This window comes from Aphelocoma coerulescens, chromosome 1 (genome assembly GCF_041296385.1).
Source record: "Aphelocoma coerulescens isolate FSJ_1873_10779 chromosome 1, UR_Acoe_1.0, whole genome shotgun sequence".
Lineage (NCBI taxonomy): Eukaryota > Metazoa > Chordata > Aves > Passeriformes > Corvidae > Aphelocoma > Aphelocoma coerulescens.
In genome coordinates, this window is record NC_091013.1 from 91274251 (window position 1) to 91297142 (window position 22892).

At 39.0% G+C, this 22892-nt stretch overlaps 1 protein-coding gene across 2 annotated transcripts in view; it reads right to left on the reverse strand.

Moving 5' to 3' along the window:
* Positions 1–1353: 1353 nt before the first annotated feature.
* Positions 1354–22892, reverse strand: part of ACER3 (alkaline ceramidase 3) — a 56747-nt gene continuing 35208 nt past the window's right edge. Inside the window, exons 7-12 of one of the 2 annotated variants that reach the window (XR_011151348.1) lie at positions 15610–15668; positions 12230–12331; positions 9713–9817; positions 8120–8165; positions 5867–7619; positions 1354–4658 (exon numbers count right to left, since the gene is read on the reverse strand). Coding sequence is in view for 1 of the 2 variants with exons in the window: in XM_069016951.1 (XP_068873052.1) it covers positions 7566–7619; positions 8120–8165; positions 9713–9817; positions 12230–12331; positions 15610–15668 (366 nt within the window). In the remaining variant the exon portion in view is untranslated. Of the gene's footprint in view, positions 7620–8119; positions 8166–9712; positions 9818–12229; positions 12332–15609; positions 15669–22892 lie in introns of both variants that reach the window. The other variant, XM_069016951.1, reaches the window with a different exon arrangement.

Below are 22892 nucleotides of genomic sequence, written 5' to 3' on the forward strand. Positions count from 1 at the left end.
AATCCAGATATTTGTCCTTGATCTATTGATCCTCTCCCATGCCAGCACAACCATGGTCCATGGGGACCCATCTGAGGAGCCCTCAAAAATGACCACAGAAGAGACAAACCCATCGCAGCTCCATTAGTGTTTGCATTATCTCATCCATCTCCATGAACTTTGCAACAAATATCCAGGCTGGATAGTCAGCTCTTCTGCTAACTGGCAGCAACTGTCTCCATACAGCACCATGAGCAGCCAAATCTGTGATTAGAGCCACTGGGATTTAAGTGGTGCAACATTAGACTTTCACTTTTAGCCTTTGAACAGGTTGAATTAAATAAAAACAAAAAAAAAAGGGGGGAGTTGAAGTGGGGGAAAGAGAGAAATTAATAAAGCTGCAAGTAAACTGGCAATCTTGAAAGGGAATCATCAAGCTCAAAATTCAATTTTCTGGTCAGGAGGAGGGCTTTGACAGAACCACAATGTTTTTATCCCCAGGGAAATTTCAAAGTATTACCCAGTTCTAGGCCAGCCACAAGCTCAATATGCAAAGCTGGATTTCAGCCAGCTCCAGGGTTCTGGCAACACTTGTCTGCAGAGTCTGGATGGGCCTCTGTATGCAGCACCACTGAGGGCAGGTGGCAGAGCTTGCCCCAGCCATTTACACCACTGGCTCTGAGGTTTGCTGCCCTGTGGCTTGGCCCCTGAATAGTTAACTCCAGGCTGTCCCTGCAGAGGCACAGCTTTGAGAGAGATTAGCAGGAGAAAATGGGGTCTCTGAGCACCTGGGAGTGCAGCCAGAAGTGGGGAAAACACCTGATGGTCATTACCAGACTCTGGCTGCTGGGGGTGTGATGAGACTTGCTGGATTAGTGCCTGGTTGTCCACAATTCCTGCCTGGAGAGGTTCTGCCCTGCAGTGATTATTCTCCTCTCTCACTGAAAGGAACAGGAAAAGGCTGAAGTAAAGGGTGTGCAAACTGCACGCTCTGGTCTGCCTGCATGTTCCCCTGACTCCTGCCTTTTCCTCCCCCACCCATGTCCCATACCTGAAGTCCCTTCTAACCGGTGTGTGCTGGGGACGGCCTTTGAAGGGAAGAAGGTCCTGCAGTATTTACAGCCAACACTACACCTCCGAGCAAGGCCCAGTGCTCAAAGGGCCCCAGCACAAGGCAGAAAGATCAGGGAACCCTACTGCCATGAGGCTTTTGGCTTCAGGCAGGCAGCTGCCCCATCCAGGCAGGACACACAAATCCTGCTGTGCTACTTGCACACCACCAGCCAAGACATACAACCACCCATGTACTGAACAGCATCCAGATGAACTCACCAGCCCTGTGCAACACAAAAGCCAAGAACCACTTGGGAGAAGTATTTAAAACAAAATTCTTTAATAGTTTGTACTATAAAGACACAAATTAGTGCTTGACTGCAGCATGAATAACAAATGAAACATATTAAATATTTCAAAGCTACTGTGCTTTGGAAAACAAGATATGCTGATACATATAAGCCTAACATTAGTTACCAGCTGGTTTAGTAGGAAGAGTCAGTTCAGCGTATCAAAATTGTCAATAAGCATTTCTCAACGTAGGTGTGTTCTACAAATCAACTGCTACTCATCTGTCACAGTGCTGTTATCCATCTGCAACAATGTACTGAATTTCAGGAAGAGACACCACATGTTAGAAGTCATAGTGCCAATGTTTGGTCACGTAATGCACAGGAGATTTCCTGTCCACTCCAGGTGGACAGATGTTGTTTGATCAGACAGTAACATCATCTGTGCATTAAGCCGAGATCAACAGTCAACATGAAACAGTCAACAACAATTTGGAAAATCAAGAGAAAAATTAGTTCTTGTTCAGTCTAAGGACTAACTAACTGCTTAAGCTGCTTGAAAAACTCTCTTCCAAAATCCAGAGAGCAGTAGTATACACAAACCAAGTTCTTCCACAGCTTTAATGTAGAAAATATTTTGGTACATGACTTGCTATGAGCCATTTTATTTAACACTGTCTTTGGAGAAACATATATATGTTCCAGAGCTTTGGGGACAGAAGGAGGAATCTAAGATTGTGCTTATAGCTATTCCTGTGGACAAATAAACAAAAAACCCTTTATCTTTGCATTTTTAAAAATCTTAACAATCTGCTCTTTAACATCAGGCAGATTCAATTTGTGTGATATGTGTGCAAAAAAAAAAAAAATTGCAGGCACTGGTTTAGGGTCTCACATGAACTCTGAACTTGGTTCTTCTTAAATCTACAATTACATACTTAGTCAAACCTAAACATTTTCAACATGTAAAATGGGAGATTTCTAAAGTAAGAGGTTCAGGCATCAAACCTGCCTCCCAAATTGTACATATGAATACTCCTATCCCCAGCCCTGTTTAGAGCATCTGGCTGGGAGCTCCAATAAGGGGGCTCTGCATAAAGTGCTTGCTTGACTGCTGCACCTGCAAGCTGCTCGTCACTGAACTACACAACCCAAAATAAACACCTGCTGCATGGCTAAATCCCTCAGCCAGCTTTCAAAGCCTGGAAAGAGGCAACAGCATCAGGAAGGTGGGTAGTCAGGCTCAAGTTTGAGTCAAACAGAGGCAGACATGTATTGGATAACTAATTGGAAAGCCACTAAAAATAGCACTGTGATTCCTGCAGAATGAGAATTTTCAACAAAAATTGACCCCCCACCTAGCAAAGACCTTGTCTTACAGACCTCAGAAGAGAACACAGCCCCAGCTCTCAGAAAAGCCTTGCAACAGCGAGATCAGGCACTTGGCAGCTGTAGGCAGTTGTGCGTGAGGAACTGAACAAAGACACCCCAAACCAATTTTAAGTTACACAGGATGTTCTCTGTCTTTAGGTTACAGACTCTCAAATAAAGCTAGCAGAGGACATTCCAGTTGGATCAGAAATGCATTCACTCATGTATGAAACAATCCGTGTCATGTTCCATCCTCATAAAACAGCCCCTAAGTCATCTACAATGAACTGAATGTAACAGAAATGACATCACTTCTGTGGTGAAGAGAGCAGAGTCAACATGGAAAGTTAAAAGTATAAATAACAAGACATTCAAGTATCTAAAGTGCAGATACCAGGAGGGTGGTTGACGTAATACTACAGGATTCTGTGCTTAATCTTTTGTTATTCTCTTTTCATGTAAGATTTCTTAATCTCCTTCTGGCTTTGCTCTGCTCATGTGTAATAAAGACTCCATCATTTATCCTTCTTCATGATAAAGTCTCTCAGTCAAACAACACTTTGCAGTTAAAGCCTCCCAGTGCCTACTTATAAAGTGCAGATGGGGTTTAAAGTAAACCGAAAGTTTTACCTCAATATGTTAATCTAAATTATGGGGCACAGATTACCCCAAAATGGATGTGTGTTCCTGAATTCTGATGTCTACTAAAGAAAACAGCAGTGCTGCTGCCTGAGCAGGGCTGTACTGAATTGTTTCACCACCTGCTATTAAATGCTGTAATATATCCACAGAGAGAAACAAGTTTTAAAAAAATGGTATTAGTGAAATTCTTAAATGCAGATTAAACAAGGTGGTAGTGACTGTGAGAAACACTGGTGGTATTAGGAGGATTTTCTGTTGCTGAGTTTCATGTGGAAGTGTTTGCTGAAAAAGACATTCAGCTGCTTGAAACCAGGTGTTAGAAGCAAATCCACTATGGCCCAAAGAATCAACTGCATTTCAAACCATACGAATCAGCTTTAGCCAAGCAAGACAGCACAAAACAGGATTAAAAGAGAATGAAAATAATTATAAAGCAATATTTTCCATCATGTCCCTCCCAAAAGATTTTGCTACACCTGTCTGAATTGAAGTCCTCCTACTCAAATCTCTCTCTAAAGCAGCCAGACTTACACACAGATGAGCGGCAGACTGAGCACAAGCTGTAAATGACAGACACCAAACAAGTCAGGGGAGTGAAGAGAGGCAGCCACGAATCAATACAATACTCGTGCCACTCTCAGGGGCTGCACGGTCTAAGTCAGGCTGCTCTGACGTGCACACATTCAGGCAAATATAATTAAGGGCACAGGTATGGTCCAATACATGACAGAGGTAGATTGGCAAGTGGCAGGACTGCATCTTCCAACTCTGACTGGGGGGAGTTTTCTAAACACTCATGGGCAGCACATCATCCCTGTGCTAACAGAAAAAGCACGAAGGTGAAGTCTGGAGCAGACTAATACTGCTAGCCAACAACACTGCCTTCAAAACATGGATGAGATTCCTCCTCACATCTTTAGTTCTGGAGAATGCATGTCTTGAGCTGTATCCAAAAAATCTAAATTCCCAGAATAAGGTATGGGTTTGATCTGTACTGTGAGAGTAATTTTGAAGTTTTTCCTCTTATTTTCAAGAAAGAATTTTTCAGCTCACGGACTGCAGAGCTACTTTGCTGCTCATTTGTGTCAAATTGATGGTTGTATGGTGGCAGATTTCCTGGTCCTTCACAGATATTAAGGAATAGAAGAGTTCATTGCTATCAAGTCTGTCCAACACATCCTGTAGAATTAATACCAAATGACACCTGCTACTCCCATAATTCTCTTTAAAGTAGCTGCTGTCTGAATCCCACTCAAAAAACAGGATCACACATGACTTTCTAAGATGTAGTGCAAGAAAGTTTGGGATATGCTGCTCTAAGGTCTGTAGGAAAAAAAAAATCAACATTGTCATACAAGTGATACAAATAAAAAGCAATTAATAGACATTAATTAATTAATGTAATTACATTACAGGAGTAAGAATGTATGTCTTTCCAGGCACTAGAAAAGGCAGTCTGAATTTCAGTGACATGCAGTTAAAACCAGCTTGTCATTTTCAATATCACTCACAAGATCAGTAAGGCAGTCAAACCAAAGCACCCATGATTTTAGATTATTTATGCTAAGAAGGATACACAGGTTAATTACATTCTTCAGGGTCTAATATAATCTGTTGAAAGAAAGGCTTCTGGCAGAGTGGCAGAGGCGTGCATGTTTTTGGTCATTTGGAATGTAGGAAGAAGCCAATTTGCATAATTTTTTTAAAGATAAAAACATCAACAACAAATGATACATGAATGAAAAACTAACAGCAGCATAAAATTAAAATATGAGCTTTTCCAACTTCTTTTTTTTAATCCTGACAATTCAATTCAACAAGACCTGAAAACCACCCCACACCATAAACACCACCCCACACCATTTCCTTGTTGCAAATGTGTAGAAGAATCAACAAATTTCTTTAAAATATTTCATTGTAGAGATGCCTGATCAATAAGAAAGTGGCTTTTCAAGACACTCTGGTTCTTGCAATTACTAAACTAAACAGAGCCCCCAGATCCTTCAGTAACAAAACTAAGGCCACTAAAATAAAGTTTTTTTTTCATTTTCATAAAAATAATACCATATCTAGCAGATATCACAAGTCACTGTTGATATGTCTTCCTGCTGCACTGCTTCTCTTACAGGACTCCTTCCCTAACTTATGAATACATGTAAACATACTAAATAAGAAAATGGGATACAGTGTGTGGAAAAATGCTTGAGAAAGCCTGGAGGTGAACAGGCAGGCACTTATTTTCAAGCTACATTTTTGAAACAGTTCTCAAATCTCTTTACAAAAAATATGCCTTCTGGATAATTAAAGACACTTGATCCAGAACAGTGTTTTCCTGCCTCTATGCTAGTTCTTCTAACTTCTTTCAGTCTGAAGAGCACTCAAATTTCCCAACACAGATGCTGACCTTGTCTATGGAACTGGAGCCTACTGATAGCAAAGCTGTTCTAAAGTTACCCTTCAGGTGTCTTTATAGGGGTGTACAGGTTGAAATGTACTGCTATCAGCACGTGCTTAAACCTCATTGAACTCACTCAAGGTTAAGCATCTTTTTCCAGCCCAGAGTTTGGTGTTATTTGATCTCACGGGTCCAGGGTCGTCACATAACAAAAGCCACAGTTTTATTTGGAGGTTCACATCAGTAGGAGAGTTACTGATGGACGTGGAAGATGCAGAGAAACTGCAAACAGAGAAAAAGACATTAAAGGGAGGAGACCATTTTAGCCAGCACTGATTGTTCAATAGTCAGGACTTTGAGACCTGGCAGACAACTTTACAGCTACATTACCATGCTTTACTGCTGTGAGCATGTTGTAAATCAATACAGAATGGGATTTTGGATCATTCTGAGCATTTCCCTTTTTTTCTTCATGGCAAGAAGGATAAATCCCTCAGAGCATCAAAAGCAGACAAAAATTGCATAGCATGGCAGCAAGTAGGCACAGACTCTGTTAGTTGCCCCAAAATCAAGAACGTCAAAACCACAGCCTTCACTTGAGGTATATCTCGAAAAACTGTGTTAGTTTAATGTTTTCTTTACATTTACTTATTAACTTCCATCAGCTGGGTAGATAAAAATTGCAGAAAATAGAGGGTTTGTCCCCCCATTAATCCCCAAAGTCTGGTTTTAAAAGGTGGTCAGCTTTCTCACAGACTAACCATATGATAGATTAGCAAGCAAAGTGCTGCCACTTATATTTGAGGGTATCGTCAACCTCAGTCTTGTTCTTTATACCTCCTTCAATGTTTCTGAATAAGAAGATGCATCTGAAAGTCAGACCACTATTTAAGACTTGTAAAATAAGAGAAAGATGAATTCAAAGCCAAACTAGAGCATATCTGAGGTGTTCGTCAATCTGCAGTATGAATGGGAAATGGGAAGTTAAAGGCAGGGTTAGAAAAGGACATACGTAAATAACAATTACAAAAAAATAAAAAAGAGTGTTTCTTATGTTTCTACAGTCACTCTACAGTTTTGTGATGAATCACTGGTCAAACAAATTAGGAATTGAGTTTCCAGACACAAACAAGAACATCTGTAAGGCTTCACCATTTCAGTGTCTTCTGCTGGTCACACCCTGGAACATCCTCCATGATGAACCTCTCAGTTGGACTAAAGAGAAAATGGAAGCTTGGTACAAAATGAACTAATGGTATCACAACCATTTTGCTTAAAATGTAGATTGCCAAAGGAGGCTGTGGAAAAGCAAGATAGAATAAAGGCTTAAATCAACCATTACATACTTCATTAATTCTATAAAAGTGCAAGGTTAAAGTAGTTTGGGTTAAGCATTCAGTTCACTATAGGCCACACAAACGCTTAGCTTGGCCATCAATGGCCTGGTTTTGTCATTCAGTTACTAATATTAGTTTAGACCACAGAAAGAACAAAAACTGAATGAAAAAACGTGTGCAATCCACTTCAAAAATGGTTAGTTTTCTGTGACCAGCACGAAATATTACCTCAGTATCATCAGCTATACAATATATACATAAAACCCTTGTGTCTTAATCTTTGTTTTAACAACTTAGAATAAAGCTGTACTAAATGCTATTTCCCTAGTGTGCCAGCTCTTCACTCTGTTCTGGCTTACTGGCCTCACAGCACAGAGAAGTCCTTTAATAGCAATGGTACTTGGATTGATCCATAATTTTGACACTTCAGCCAGAGTAACTGTTGAAATGCTTTATTCAGCCAGGCCAGGTGATCGTGTGCTGCTGCCCAGGGCTCCGTCAAAGCTTCTTGGGTGGCTCCACGAGAAGAACAGGCCATATTCCAAAAACAAACTGTCAAAAGAAAAATAGGAATAGGGGAAAGACTCCTTGGAATATTATGTTTCTTGGAACAGAAACCAAACACTATTAAACATATTCTAATGATAGGATGAAAGGGGAATGGCTTTAAAATTAAAGACAGTAAGTTTAGATTGGATATTAAGAAGAAATTCTTTACTGGTGAGGCACTGGCACAGGTTGCCCAGAGAAGTTGTGGATGTTCCACCCCTGGAAATGTTCAAGGCCAGATTGGAGTAACCTGGATGCTCTGAGTAACCTGGTCTAGTGGAAGGTGTCCCTTCCCATGGCAGGGGGGCTGAAACTAAATAATCATTGAGGTCCCTTCCAACCCAAACCATTCTCTGATTCTATGAAAATGTCAACTGCATTTCTTGGGATGTAAGCAGAATTCAAAGACAGTCCTAACAGGCATAATTACTGAGCCCCACCACAAGATCAAAGCACAAGATATTCAAATGTACATTAATAAACACAAAATACTGCTTGCTTACCTTCACCTTCGGCCTGTGTTTCAGGAAAAGTGTCCTTGTATATAAACTGAGGAGAAGGAAAAAAGCATGCATAAAATTTCAGGTCTAAGGCAGCATATAAAATAACAATGTCCTGAACCCAGTTTTATTTTCCAACAAGAAAAGAATTGTTTCTGTGACTGCAGAGCTACCTATTCTAGATTTAGTAGAAATAGGAGATGTTAACTTCCAGTAAATACCTCTGTAGCAGACTAATCAGCAAACTAATTTACCCTATCAGCTATGTGAGGAGAAAGGAAGAAACCCTGAGAGGTAAAAAAAAAAAAAAAAATTAAACAGGGACTGGAGCCTGTCATTCTAGAAGGATGAAATTTAATCAGTGTACCACAAAATCTAGCAGATGTTAAAGGGGTAAAAAGCAGCATAGCTTGATTCTATATCTTATTTTTGTTCTTAGACACTTTCTCCTCTCAGTAGATCTTTTCCTGTGAATGACCTCACGATTTTTAAGCTGTGATGCCACTTTGTGGCATGTTGGAAAACCCTTGCCTATGCTTGATTCCTGTAAGGAATTTTCTTTAAAATATTACCTCAAACTCTTTAGGGTAGCAGACAAGCTGTAAGCCAAAATGGAGCAACTGTTTTCCACATACCTTGACATATTTAATGTATACATATATATATATATATATATATAAAATGTACATCTGTATATATACATTTACATATGTATAGGTACATATGTGTGCATCTATATACACATAAATATAACTATAAGCTATTAGATCATCTATTGGAAATGTATTTATTTTCCTTCTATTAGGTATTTTAACATCTGACAAAAAAGGTGAATACCATGTAAGATGTAGAAAAATGGATATGCAATCAAGCTTCCTGGACTACACAGGATGTATATGTAAAACTGACATTCTCTCAGTTACAGTTAAGTGGTAAAATATTATTTCATTATATGATGAATGAACTGCAGAAATTCTTCACAGAGTTCAGCTTACATTCTATTCTTGCCCCTGGCTCCACTAGATGGTGGTACAGAGCCAAAATGAGACAAAAATCTGCTGGATCTAGACTTGCTACCTTACGCTCTTTTTAAAGTTTCCTCTTAAACCTCATATCCTGCCCCTCTGGGAACAGCTCCACTGCAACTACTTCAGCCATCACCCTTCTGCACTACAGCAGGATAACTGCTGGTTTTCAGGAGCGACAGTGCCTATCAAAAGGTCAGTTAAGCTCCTAAATTTAAACATGTTTAAGTACTTCAGGATTGCTGCTCAAGAACAGACAGGTATTAATGGCTTACATTCTGAAATTCACATACTGTCAAATAGTTTTGGTTTAACTGCCACAGGGTTCCCATTTCTGAATTAAATTTTCTTGAAAAACTGTGACTGTTTAAAGATTAGTGGTTACATTTTGAAGAATATAAACTACTTTTAGCGAGTTTTTAGATCAGTTGCAAAGAGGAAAGAAAACCTCACACCAGTTTAGTAAGTAATTTTCCTGCTCTTCTGGATGATACAATATTCTGAAGTACATCTGAACCTGAGAAAACTCATAAGATCTCTGTGAACATCCAGTTTAGAAAACATTTCTTACCTTAGCAGGATATGCAGGTAAGAACCCAGGCCTGTGAGAATATGCCACCATGCATGAAACTGTGTCACAGCTCCCACCACAGGAGGCATCTTCTCTCGTAGTGCTCTGAAAGAAAGAAATACCATGCAGTGGGATATTTTTCCCCAGCTAAGCAATCTCAAATCACAATGCTGGATTGCCAGATCACACATTATTGTTTCCATCTCTCAGGCACGTGCTTGATAGGTCAGGCTTTGTGGAATCAGGCTTTCAGCAGGTGAGGAGCAGCAGTTATACTTTACAGTGCCAGTACAGAGACATATCAGCAAACTGACTTTCTTATACATTTAAAGAAAACAGACATTTCTTCATATGATGAGTGATCAATTACTTCTGGACTCAAATTTCAGGGAATATGTTTATGGCATCCTACAGTCCCAAATGAATTCTACCATTCTTCTCCCCCAAACCCTGTGAACTTCTGTCCATAGGATGAAATGCTGAGTTTAAGGTCTGAGAGATGAAATGGGATTTATCAGACACCATCACTTTAAATCTGGCAATCACACCACCTGTTCTGCAGGTCCATGGAAGCTTAACTTGCCTTTCTCTGTTGAACTCTAAAACAGGGACAAAATGGGTGTTTAGTGAGGAAGCAATTAAAGCAGAGGGTCTGAAATACTCCAACATGCTTTGTATTTTGTAGTTATGGGGTGTGAACTACTAGGGAAGGGGATAAGGGATGGAGGTAAAGAAATAAAGAGAAGGAACTACATTGCTCTTACTTCTCCTGCTCACTAGGCTTCTGCAGATAATGCCTATTTTGGTTGATGGTGGAACAAATGTTTGCATCTGCTGGTCTCTTTTTTTTTTTTTCACTTTCATTTCACTTGTCAAAACAAAAAATGGAAAACAACGATTGCATGTGTTAAGGAAGAAAAATCTGCAGCTCCCGGAATACATCCTTACTGCTTGATATTACAGTGCTTGGTCCAAAGCTGCTCAGTCACAAATATTAGCACAGAGTTTTGATTGAGTCAGCCCAGCAATGACACAGTGGAATACATAGACAGTCAGTCCAGCACAACCTCCAAGCCTTTGGATGGCAGGAATTTCAAAGCCCAAAATCAGAAGTGTGTGGTTCCTACCAGAGAAACTGTTACAGATTTTTTGTTATTTTGATTTTTTTTTAATAAGCTGCAGATTTAATGAAATATGGAAAAAAACCCCCTTGAATCAAAACTCAGTTTTGAACTTTAAAACCAAACAGAGCAGGTAGGTGGATGATTCACAAGTTAGACCTTCACAGAACAAAGAATTGCAAGGAATTGAAATGTATTTTCTCCAAAGGTTCAAATTATAATACCTCCTGGAGAAATCCAAGGCTCTGTAGATGTCTGATTAAAGCTAGTAAACAAGTTTGTTTTTTTTTTTTTCCAGCACCATAACCAAACTAGTATTACAGGAAAGACACTAAAATTTTTTCCCCTTATGAAATGAGGATGGAAAAAAGTGCCTCAGCAGCTGGTGTCAATTTTGGGCCTAGGAACCAGTTCAAAAGCCCCAAGAGCCCACAGCAGCTCAGCAGGTTTGGTGAATTGGGGGTTATGATCTCACCAGTGATGTGAGGCAGCTGCAAAAATCAACCCTGGTGCCAATATTTGCAAAGTAACTGTAAACCCAGCCACTTGTGCTGCCAAATAACTACTCCATCCCATCTGTATCAAGCGCTTCTAGGGATGAGGATCATGTATTATATTCATTTAAAAAAAAAGTTTCAAGAATACTCTGTTGGAATTAACTTTCAGTTGGCTTAACCTGGCACAGGGACTACAGAGCAAGATGGGATGGAAAACTTTGGACTTCTTTACAGCACTGTTCTTAGGCTCTGACAAAACAACCTACCAGGACAATTCTGTACAACACAGACTCCATGGCATTACAGGGTTTCAAACAGTCAAAAATGTATTTTTCTGGATGCTGGAATTAACCTTTCCATCTCCTCCAGCTTGTTGAGCAACACATGAATTCCAACTAGGTGTTGTTCATTGGTAACATGGATATTGTAATAGGCATTTCTTTAACAGTAGCAGCAGTAGTAGTAGCAGTAGTTCTGCATGTCTTCTTAAACATGCAGAACTACTGCTTTTAATATTTTTCTGGGAAATGGTAAGAGCAGAAACCCCAAAAAGCCCAAACCAGCAGGATAAAAACACTCAGATGAAAACATACTCATTCACTCAAGTGTGAATAGCAGGCTTTAGTCAGCAACAGATCCTCAGAGTTACCTCAGTGACATTATTTCTCCCAATTTAATTTGAAGTTAAAGAGAAATAACAAAATCAATCTATAAATGGTTAAAAAAGGCCTGTTAAATGCTGACTCTAGCCATGAGCAATCTGCATAAAACCTCATGGATGTTTTGTAGGCAGCACACCATATATACAATGAGATGGACTTGAATATGCACCACAGAAATAATCCAATCTTTATACTAAAAAGCTATTAAGAGCTATTCCGACAAGTGAAAAGACTCACCTCAATTTATCACAGAAAATGTTGTCCACATTCCAGAGAAAAAATCCCATTAAAAATACAGTTAAAGATGTATAGCCTAGACCTCTAAGCCATGGGTATACCCTAGAGAGAGAGAAATAATGCAAAGTTTAGTTCAGAATGCTTTAAGATACAGAAATATACTACACTAAATACGTGAAACATACAGAAATACTGTTATATATAAATAAAATGCTTTATCAATTTGGTTTTTCCCCCAAAACAAAAAAATACCTATTTCAAATTTCATCTGTTTAAATATTGTATTTTACTTCTCCTCTCCTGATTTCACAGTCTCCAAGATTGTTCTTTTACTGCTATAATTATAATTGTTTTCCCAAATACTGCACTCTCCGAGCGAAACCAAAAAGTGGGAAAACTAAAGTTGGCTAAAAGGTACTAATTCTTCAGTCCCATGTATATTCTTTCATTGAAAAAACAAACAAACAAGCAAACAAAAGAAGAGGCTCTTTTCCAAGAGACAATATCCCTATACTAGGTGATTTGTATAAATACAGTCTTTCAAAATTACTCTTTTGTGAATGTAGACCACTGTGACCAATAACTAACCAAATGAATAGTATTAAACCCCAGTATTTTTAGGTTCATTTTTTTAGTTGAATGCTACTGGGAATAGAAAAATGTAAATTTAATTTTGGGATAAAAAAAAGTCCTCTTTAAGATATGGAAAACACACTGAAGACTCAGGTGCAAGAAAGTGCATCATAAATAAATTTGCTTTCCCTATCTACATTCAGGTTGGAACATGGAATTGTAAACTTCCTACATGGAAGGCTCCTTTCCCACTAATAAGACAAGTCCAAAAGCAAACCCAAATCCAATCCTGAAAGGCTGCCACGACATACTGTTCAGGTTATTTTTAAGCATTATGAATGCACAGTTGAGATTCTGGGTTAAAACACATTCCTGAGCTGCTTTTTCCTCCCCTGTGTGTGTTACAGCACATTTCAGAGCTGTGAGCACTGGGAGCCAAAATGTGCAAAACACAACAGGTAGAGCTTCCTCCACAGGGCAAGCTAACCAGATACAACCCGTACATATTCACAAATTGACTGCCAATATAAACTAGCAAAATTCTTTTTGTTTAGTCTAATAAATATGTGGAGCATCATGCAGTACATGGCAGAGACTACACTGTAGTATTCCCCCCTCAAAGCTCCAGAGACATAAGCAAGACCAGGACATGACAGAGCACAAAATAGTATATTAAACATGCTGGTAATTGGGTAATTATAGCTAGAATAGTTGAGGAACAAATAGGGGTGTTTTGTGAAGGAATCAACTGGCATCACTTATTAATAGGGAACATGCTTTGTGAACAGAGAATAACATTTGCCCAGTTGTAATCTTGGGAAGGAAGCAGACCTAAGAAAGAGATGAAAAGTGTGGGGGAAACAGGCAGGAAGAGGAACAACTGGTGAAGATAGGATGAGGCAGTAGCCTGGAAGGAATAACATGCTATTCTTTGGGATTTTCACTCTAATCTCAGAGTGACTTCAAGCCCCACACTAAGAGATATGAGTGATAGGAAGTGAAGAAAGAAAAAACAAGCAGAAATCAGGGTCAGTATGTAAGCTGGAACAGACTTGGCCAAGTGCTAGGACTACTGATGGAAATACAGGAATATGTTCTAGCAGTGCAGAGGAAGTAAATCCAAGAGTGCTTGGGGATGAATTTTAGAGAAAAGAAAGGGTACCTTCAGGTTGGCACAGCTTCTCTAGTAGAACTAATTTAAAATTAGTGGTAGTTTAGTTAAAATTTGGAACTAGTTTAAACCTACTTCTCTTCCCATCCCAACTTTCTACCCAGTTTGCATAATAACACCAAAGGGGGAAATAAGTCTTTGCAGGGCCCTGTTGCAATGAAGTGATCGAGCTAATTAAGAAAATACAATCCAAGCCCCTAAAACTGAAGCGAAAAGTAGGTGGAACTTCAGAGACAGACTTTGCTGGAGCAAAACAATGAATGATGCTTTGGGAGTGAAGGTGGTGATGTTACTGGTAAAGACAGAAGACTATGAAATGCCTCAGAAATAATGAGAATGCATAACTGTGGAACTTGCAGAACTAGAAAAATAGCAGGTCTGAGAGTTTGTCTACAGACAGAAATTTAATCTAAGTGACTAGAACTGTGATAAATCCTTGAATAAGAACAAAATTAAAATGACTTGAATTTGATTCAATTTATTTCCCCTTGGAGGTAAATTAATGTAGTATCACTTGAGATCTCTAGGCGAGGATTAAAATTTCCAGTTCATGGGTTTGAAAAGTGCCTTTAAATTGATAATTGTTCCTAAAACTGCAATACACTATCAGTTTTAAGTTCTTCTTGCTTAATAAAAAAAGTCTGTGAACATTTGCACTTAGTCTGTGGGAATTTCTTGGGGAAAGCCAAACCATGTGAACTGAAATGGCAATTGGAAGGTGATTCAATGAATGTACTTGATCCTTGTGGGTCTCTTCCAACTCAGAATATTTAAGTATTGTATGATACTTCAAATTCACATTTTGTTAAATTCTTCCTTGTGTTCCTGAACAGATACATGTGGAACTTGAAACAAAGTTTAACAAAAAGCACAGTTAAAATGATGACAGAAGAAAGAAATAAGTAATTTTCAGAAGCAATCCCCAAACACATGAGAACACCAGTATTCACAGGGAATAGACAGAAATGGGCCCCTGAGAGCTAAAGGTATGTGTTTACTCCAGTACTGATCAAATTCCATTTTCTTCCCTTTAACCTACCAAGTCTGTGCTCTGATGATTTTAATGCTTCTCAATGTCTCCCAACACTTTTAATGCCTTTTGTTTGTTACAGTTTTTATTTCTATTTCCATAATATTACGCCTAACTTTACCCTATCAAAACTGTAAGAAAAACTACCATGTGTTATTACTTTTTACATTTGAATTCTAAATACTTGAGCAGGGAAGAAGAAAGGAAATTACTAAGTGATGGTTCCGCTCTGCAGTCTTACTCTTACCACTCTCCAGGTATCATCAGTAGAGTTTGGACACTAGCAACAGATTAACCCAGCAATATGAAGACAAACTCCATTTCTGTTTAAATCCCAGGCTAACAGCTGAAGCCACCAGCAGAACACCTGGCAGTAAACACTGATCATAAGTGTAGAAATCTCAGTTTAGTTTAATGGTATCCCAGTGGCTTCAAAAAAGTGCAAGGTGATGAGCCATTCCCTTTCAACCCAGAGGGGCCTGAGAGCTAACATTATGTACCTAGTTAAAGAAATTCTCCCACTGCCAATTTCTCATGTTAAGCCCACCAAAAAAAGCTGCAAGTGCTATGCTGTAACTTTCAATGCTGAATTAAATGGTTACTTACCATAATACTATATAAACAGATCTTAGAACTATGATGGAAACTAGCGTTCCATACATGACCTGAAAATAAAAAAAGAGATAAAATTCAGCAGTTGGGCTCAAGATATCTTATAAATTACTAGAGGAGTAAAAACATTTTTAAGTCTCTGTTGGTTTTTTTTTGTTTTTAAGCGTCAGGAAAATAGCATTCCTTCTAACTTCATCTCCACAAAACCTTCTGTTAAAGTTTCAAATAAAAGTATGATTATGTCCTTTATACAATTGGAGGAAAGGTCAGTTGTGTAAAACCAATGTTTCACTGTTCTGAGTCAGAAAGCAAACACTAGATGGCACTCGGAAAGCATCCTGAAATCAAAACGGTAACTAACTCCTCTCTCCTCTCTCTGTGCATTTTAGCCCAGGATAGTGTAAGCATCAGCTAAAACTGTTTCTGAAAGCTGTACTACTTTCACTGATATTTGATTAATATTTTTTCTTGAAAGCAAACACCTGAATAGACTAATAGACTATGCACTATTCCCACACTGAGCATCAGTATGGGGAAAAACTTTCCAGGAAGCATTTCAAACAACTATTACAGATTGTTTGGATTTAATCTAATTATATAGTGGGAAGGCTGCACACTCTGAAAAGATCCATGAGCAAAATCTGACTCACCGGAGGCTTGATGAATTTGAATGCAGTCACCTGACTTATATAAAAAGTCAAAGTAATAATTTATTTTTTGCCTCGTGATCTTTAAATCACTCTCCTTTTTTAATTCACAAATTTAAAAATCCATGTAACACCACCTCCAAGATATACAGATTAAAGAAGAGGGAAAAATGTGGCCAGTCATGCCTGAGAAGTGATGCAGAAGTCACTGCAGCAGGGAGGACCTTTAAACACTGGTGACATTCAATTACTTTCTATATTTTTTATTCTGAACACTGGTTTCCTCCTGCCAAAAGGCAGTTTGTTCCAGGCAGCTGTGCCTTGCTCTTTTTGCCTCTCTCCAGCAGCCCACAAGCCTCTCAGTATTTTTTTCTTCCTTGTTCACTGCCTTAACTTTCTCATCTTGCTTCTAGTTAGCTACTGGCTAATTCTGCCTTTGTTTTACATGAAACAGAAAAATTACAAACCTTTGCTGTCTATTTTTAAAAGTCACTAAACCTCACAGAAAGAGGTGTGCTTACAAACCAGTGTCCTTACCATGTTCTACTGACCTCCTCATACCCCTCCTTCTTTTGAACTGCCTTTGAGACAGGGACTGCCTCTCACTCTGCTGTAACTGGGGCATTCAGATCCTACTATCCTGTAAGCATGTCTAGTCATCTCACATAAAATAGGTTACTGTGATAATGGGAAGTGAAACCTGCCTTCCAAAAGTCCATAAAGGCAAATTTGCAAACTTTTTTTAGCTTTAAGGATGAGGTTAGTAGCACACATTATCAGTGCACATATACAGAACAGGACAGACAACAGAGCCCTTATGTTTGACAACAGGTAAAAGCAAGCTCCAATGCTGACTGTTCAAAGTCAGTCAGCACAGTAGCTCTTTATTTGCATTCAGCACAAGATTAAAGAACTTCAGTAAATAAACTACTACTACTGTGTGTTCTGCTCTGTAGAGCTAAACAAAGCAAAACTATTTGAAAGGCTAATTGGTTCTGGCTTGTAATTTATACAAAGCTGTTAGTTACTTCCAGTCCCTTTGTTGGGGTACACCACATAAACCAGGAAAAAAAGAAAACCACCAAAACCTGCTAGACACAGCCCGAGTATCAAGTGCTTATCAGTCCCAAGCTAAGGGTAGGAAGGTGAGTGCTCAGATGTGCTGGGTGTTGCACGCTGGTACAATTCTTCATTGTTGCCATTTTGCCTAAAAAGACCCCACCCACATAAATACGTTATCAGCTTCATTTAAAACAGCCCGTTTCATTTTTTCTAATCAAATCCAGCAATTTTTTCGAAGAGAGGGATGGTACAGAGGAAGATAGTCATAGAAAGGCTCCTCTAGAATCCAAATTACAGTTTGATTTGCTGATATCTCTTTCTTTGCTGATCTCCTCCTTCTTAAAATTTTCATTGCTAAAATACTCCTTTGCAGCAGAGATATGGGAAAAACCTATCCATTAAGAGCAATTTCTCTCATGCACATTAGGGGTTGTGGCCACCCTTATGCTTGTACCCAAATTGCTTTTGGATTCATTGTACAAGGAGTTAAATAGTGTCAGACTATGCCTAGAGAAACAGATCTTACAGCAGCCCAAAGCCCAGGTAAATGCTACCTTTTTCAGCAGTTGCTTAAAAGCAGGAAAAAGCAAAAGCTATGAAAAGCTTTCTTTGCAGAGTTTCCAGCTTGGTATTTCCTAGTGAGTTAATGGCTTGCAGAAGAGGACAGTCTTAATGGAGGGAGGAAGGAAAAAAAAAATAAAAAGAACCTTGCAGCAACTGAAGAAAAATATGCCCAGAGCTGACACTTCAATTTCTTGCCTTTTCTGCTTCCCCACCCAAACAGGTTGTTAGCAGTAAAACACATTTGTGTTTAAAAGCCTGTGAAAGACTGGAACAACAAACTGTTCTGCTCTGCATGCTCTAATCCTCCTCCCTGAAGGTGAGCACCCAGGAGGTGTTGCTGTGATATACAGACTGTAGCTTCACGTCTCTCCCTCAGCTGTTTCTTACTAGAGGGCTACACACCAAGCTGCACAACTTAGCTCAGGTGTCAGGGAGCAGTGCTTACTTTATCTCCTTTACAACCCATGGCTTTACTATTTTCATGATGGTAAAACTTTGTTAGGTATTACCCATCCACCCCAAGAAGGACAAAGTACAGTAATATATAAAAAAAGAAAAATCTGCCTTATTCAAGTTAACTCAAAGTTTTCCATTCTTTTAGCCCCTTTTGTCCTTCTTTTCTCTAACTAACACATCACTTAAGTGACAGATGAGAACCCAAGCAAGTTTTCTGTTATTTTGTCTCACGCTTCCATTAAATTGTAAGCCAAAGAACATCCTTGGACTGCAATTGAAACAAACGGAAACATCAGAATCTCAAACTTCTGTTACCACTAGACCAGTCCTTCCCTCTTTGCTGTTTCAGATGCAAATAAAGCTGTGCATATTTCAGCTTTGAAGGTATCTTTGCAATTGAGGGAAAAACCCAAAGTCTGATGAATACACAGTGGATTACCTTATAAGAAGGCCAAATATGAAGAACGTCCTTCTAATTCACAAATGGGAAGTAAGCACTTCAGGGCTCAATGTCTGGCAGCATTTTTGATGTGGAGGCAATTAAGCAAATCATACACAGATTCACTCATGAAGGGTCAGCAGCAAGGTTGGTACTCCACACTCAGAGGGGGAGCATGCAAAACCGATTTTTCATCTACCCTTGTAGTACAGAACGCAGCAATAGCCTGCTATTTCCACTTCTCTGTTTCCTCTGCTCCTGGCTTTCTACTCATCCTTGGCTAATAAAATCAATTTACCAGCCTCAAATATTAGTAGAGCTGTTGGGAACTGCACAGAGAGATTTTGGGCTCGTGGCAACCTGCTTAACTTAACCCCAACCAGCTATCAAAACATACTGACCTTAAGTACTTGAATGTGGAAACTGTATTTGCAATTTGCAACAAAGAAAACAGAGTTCTACATGTTTTTGGATTTCTGGAGAAGAAATCTGAGCTGAGAGAAAAAGGAAGGACAATCCCCAAGATGACACTGAAACACCAAGTAACTTGGAACAGTTACAGTTGTGTAGTACCATGGGATGCCTTGACAGCTCCCAAATGAACTCACTCAGATTCACTGGGTTTGGTCCTGTTTAGATGCACATACGTGATGGCAAAGTGACACACAAGTCACTGCTGCTGTAGAGCTTCTGCAACACTGTCTGCCACAGAAAGCCAAGCTGCCCTTCCAATGACTTGTAGAGCTGAACCTTTGGAGAGTCAGAATAGCCTTCCTCATTCCCTAAGCCACTGTGCAGGTAGAAGCACCAGCCAGAATGAAAGCTGTACTCGCTTGGGAAGACGTCCCCAAATGAGCTGTGGAAGGGTGAAATGTCACTCAAGTTAGCTTCATAAGTGCTCATCAGCAGGACAATGACAGAACAGAAAAATCTCTGTGATGAAGACACACCTGAGAACATTTTGAACAGAATACTGAGGAATCTGAACATACAGAAAGTAAGAACACATTCCACTAAAAGGCACAATATATTTAGCCACAAGCTTACAACTAACTCTTGCCTTAGCAGCAGGAGGGATTCTGGAGAGCTAGCTGTAAGACATCGAGTGGGTCCATGCAGATTCCCCAAAATGGTGAATCCTGCAAGTCTGAACAGGTTGTGCTCTACATAACATGTTTTTCATGCAGTTTCAGGCTCCCTTATGTACTTCTATAAACACATTTCATTGCGATTTCACTTTCTTCTTTCCACTTGTGTATTTAGAACACCCATACAGAAAAAAAAAAAAAAAATTATGGCAAATATCTGTGGTCATGTTGTTATGCTGTGATCAGCAAACACATCCAGGCACTCCTTTCCCTCCCTTTGGTGAACTGTGAGACGTTTAGAACAAGAATAATCTGTATTTGCCCATCAGTGCATCTCTTCCATTTTGAATCAGTCGTCATCTTAGTCCTCAAGGTCTCCCAGTTATCTCTTCATTTCCTCCCCAGTACTCGCTGAGGCCTCTGAATTTTGTATCATCACAAATACTACCAGCACACTCTTCTTTTTCCTTCTACAGGTTGTTAAGAAGAAAAGCAACCAAACAAAACGGTCCCACTACTGATTCCAAGAAAATCCAGGCTTTTCATAATCTCCTTTAGTAATTTTTCACTAGTCACTCCCTTACCCTATACCCTTACCCTACTACCCACTCCCTTACAATTCTCCTACTGATTGCTTTTCCAGCTTGCTTGGTTTCTCATGGGACACCACAACAACATTTTAGAATGCCTATTTTTTACATCACATTTCCTAATGTAGAAGAAACAGCTATTTGATCTAATTTTCATTACACTTTTAATTATTTGTTTGCTAAAATTTGCTTCAAACTCCCACAGCAGATGACTATGCAAATAAAACAGGTTTTCAGTTCTATTTGACCATTCACATAACTTGGTCCATTATCTGAATGAGGTTTTTGATCACTACAAGTGATCAGATATGGTATGGAGCAAGCAGACAAACCAGGATGGAACACAGTGCTTTGTACGTGGCAGCTTCCTAGGCCTCATTATATTAGGAAGAAGGCTACTTGTAAGACTTGAGCTGAAAAGTGTAACTTCCAGAGTAACTTCTACTTCCAGGGCTGTCTCTGTATGTCTATGGATCACTCCACACAAGCAGTCAGTCTTCCCCTGCCCCTTTCCTTGTATAAGCACAAATATACATGTGGTAAACAGGGATGAACAACTAATCTGATTTAAAACTAATTCCGAGGAGAGTTTTAACCTGTTGAGTTCCCCAATCAAATTCACATCAGAAAACAAATTTGTGTGCCAGATGGAAAAGAGAGGAGAGGCCCAGCTGTTTTCTGTGACAATGCTGCTGGCTTAAAAACAACCGAACAGCTGGGATGTAGGGTTGTTTAGCACCTTGAAAATTAAGACTAATAAATTTGAACATAAACAAGATACTATACTATGCTTGTAAAGGCCATTAATATATTTCATTTAATTGATGAGGTGGCAAAAATACTAGATCAGTTGTTAAGCAGGAATTAGTTTTTCCTTCTAATGATGTGCTGCCTCCAACTGCCCAAAACGTGCATCTCATCCCTCCTATGGTTGAAGCACTAAAACCCTTTAAGATCTCCCTTAATATAGAGTTGCAGAAAAAGAAGTTGGTCTCTGTTGCCACCGTGCCATGAATAACAAACTGAAATCACCTTCGTGCCCTGCTGGCAGCCAGCAATTTGAGCCTAAATTGGGAAGAGAAGTAGAAAGTAATTCGGGGAAAAATGAGACTTGGATCTTAGCTGCTAAATATAATAGGATCCTTTCTCCATTCTCACTGGTCTCCTTCCAGAGGAAAAAACCCACAACCCATACTGAAACAATGAACAATAAAAAGTTATCCTTGTAGTTATTCCTCTTTTTGCTGACAACTTTTAATGATCACAGACAAACACCTAGAGGAATCAAATGCTGCTTTATCTCCCGATACTGCTTTCTAATCCAGTTACAAAGATTGTGATTTAAACTACGACTGCATGAACATATTTAATTTTACTTCAAGTCTAAGTGAGCCATTCAGTTTGAAAATGCTTACAGAAATGATTTAACTTTTTTTTTTTTTAATGCACTCTAAAATAATGCAGAAGTATTAAGAAAATAACCTTGCTTAGCTGTGCAGTAAGGGAAATATTTCCTAAGGATTTACAACATATTTGGCAAAGACTGTGAAAAAATGAGTACAGTACTCGAACATTTGGAATTTGGCCATAACTGTACGTTCTCCATAAAAATCAATTTGCAAAGAATTGTTGTAAGTAGTCCAGCACTTTTATGGATCCAAATATTTTCTACATTGATTCCTCATGTATAAATTATAACAGGGAATTCATATTCTGAACCTAAGAGAAACCAGATGCAAAAAAATAAAGATCTGGGGTAACAGTTAAAGTTTCCCTATTTCCCTCTTTTCCAAGAAGTCATAATATCTATTGTCTTATAGTTTCTATGACATGGGGCAATACCTATGCCAATGCATCAAACTGCACTTTAATGAAGCTGTGATGTATTTATTCCAATAAATGTAGCTCAGGTAAGTAACTGATTAAAGAGATGAGTTCATTAGTAAATTTTGCCACTGTTGTTAACAAAACTACTGTAAGTCACTTCATTCAAAACTGGTTATGACCAGCTCAGTAAAAGCACCAGAAATTGTCACTTTCATCCCAGCCAATCTTTCTGCTGGAAATGTAAGTAGGGGAAAAAATGAAAAGATTTAATTAATATTACCAAAAAAACCCACCCTGCAAATTTGTCTTTTATCTACAGGTAGGGCAACAGTTCATGTTCCTAGGGGAGATTATTTGGAGCGGCTGAAAATTTATTCTCTTGATCAGAGCTTCACTAATCCACCAACAGGAGTCACGTATCACTTTTACAACTGCTGATGCAGCAGGCACATTTTGACAAGCAGTGGCACTACCAATTTCAGAAATTAAGGCTTTAAAGCTCTGTCCTGCAAGGAGCTCAGTCCTTTTTGCTTGGCAATTTTTCAGCTGTTATCCCTAATCAAAAAACCATAAATGAGGGAAAACTACCCATGGCATACAGAAA